Source organism: Propithecus coquereli, unplaced genomic scaffold, assembly GCF_000956105.1.
Source record: "Propithecus coquereli isolate 6110/MARCELLA unplaced genomic scaffold, Pcoq_1.0 Scaffold167, whole genome shotgun sequence".
NCBI classification, from domain to species: domain Eukaryota; kingdom Metazoa; phylum Chordata; class Mammalia; order Primates; family Indriidae; genus Propithecus; species Propithecus coquereli.
This window is the reverse complement of record NW_012141302.1, coordinates 2,183,627-2,184,971: the sequence shown is the minus strand read 5'-3', so window position 1 is coordinate 2,184,971 and position 1,345 is coordinate 2,183,627. Positions and strand designations below refer to the sequence as shown.

The following is a 1,345-nucleotide window of genomic DNA, read 5'->3' as shown; positions in this document are numbered from 1 at the left end:
TACTGAAAATGAGGCACAACATAAAATACAGAAGGCAAAACACTTACTTGAACTTCAATGAAAAATACATTCTATTTCAAATATATGCTTTGATTTTCAAAATAAGATGATAAATAAGAACATCTAGATATACTTAAAACTCACTTTGCCATATCTCTGGCCAATTGCATAAAACGTTCTCCATCAGATGGAGACAAAAGGTTTAAAATACGCCTATAACCATCCATGGCCATTTTATGATCACCCATCTGTTCATAAAGACTTGATCGCTCCCACAGATAACGGACATTAGTAGGTTCATATTTAAGAGCTAAAAAGAAAGAAATATAAATTATAAAATTATCACAAAAAGGGATGCCTTATACCCGGGTGCAACCCACCATCTCAGAAAATTTAACAAACACTTTAATTCTCCAATGGAACCAAGGGAGTTATTCTGGGATAAATCTATCTTGACAGGAACTCTCAACTAGGTTTGATCCAAGACCAGATAGAACCTGAGTCTCCGTATTAATCTTCTTCACTTGGTCACTCTATTCTGACAGTAACCCTTAAGGAACAGCTCAGAACCAACAGTGATCTCTGTGGAAAACTGAAGGTTTCATCTACCAACTTTCATGTTGTATTATCTCACAATATTAAAAAAGTCACTAATAAACGTGATAGCAGAGAGACCCCAAATATTTACCTCTGGTATTACAAAATATAAGAAACAAATATATTTCAGCCAATATCACAACCAGAGTAGCAAGTGCAATTATCAAAAAACCTATTATGTAACATCAAAGTGAGGAAAATATTTTAATTACCTTTTGTATAGCAAAAAATAGCCTGCTTAATATTGTCTTGTTCCAGAGACATTTCTGCCAGTCTAACCCATTCTTCTGTGTCACTGGGATTTAAATGTGCAGCAATCAACTCAAACTGCAACGATTTCTCCATGTCACCTTGGTCCTCATATATCATGGCAAGAGTAGAGAATGGCTCATAAGCCAGAGGAGCTGTAATAAATTTAAAAAAATAAATTCCATTGCCTGAAAGAAGAGGTTTGAGCTAATGTCAATCCCATGGTTCAAACTGTGGGTCTTTTTTTTAATACCTGAACTCTTTAAATCACTACAGCAGAATTAATACTAACTATTTAATGGAATTTAGAACACACCCTAGGTCATATGTGCTTCATTTTCACACATTTTTGAGTCATTATTTTCTCAAAGCAAAGTGTAATTTCATGAACAATTCTACTCTCTGCCACACGTTCCTCATGAAAATCCCCCTTTGCTAAGGCTATACATAGCTCAGTAACTCAGCAAGTTAATCCCAATGAGCATCAGCCCATCAGTGG

At 35.1% G+C, this 1,345-nt stretch overlaps 1 protein-coding gene across 1 annotated transcript in view; it reads right to left on the bottom strand.

Moving 5' to 3' along the window:
- GTF3C3 (general transcription factor IIIC, polypeptide 3, 102kDa) overlaps nt 1-1,345 on the bottom strand; it is a 46,552-nt gene that overhangs the window by 37,707 nt on the left and 7,500 nt on the right. Inside the window, exons 3-4 of the mRNA XM_012641639.1 lie at nt 810-1,001; nt 145-310 (exon numbers count right to left, since the gene is read on the bottom strand). Of these exons, the coding sequence (XP_012497093.1) occupies nt 145-310; nt 810-1,001 (358 nt within the window). The remainder of the gene's footprint in view (nt 1-144; nt 311-809; nt 1,002-1,345) is intronic.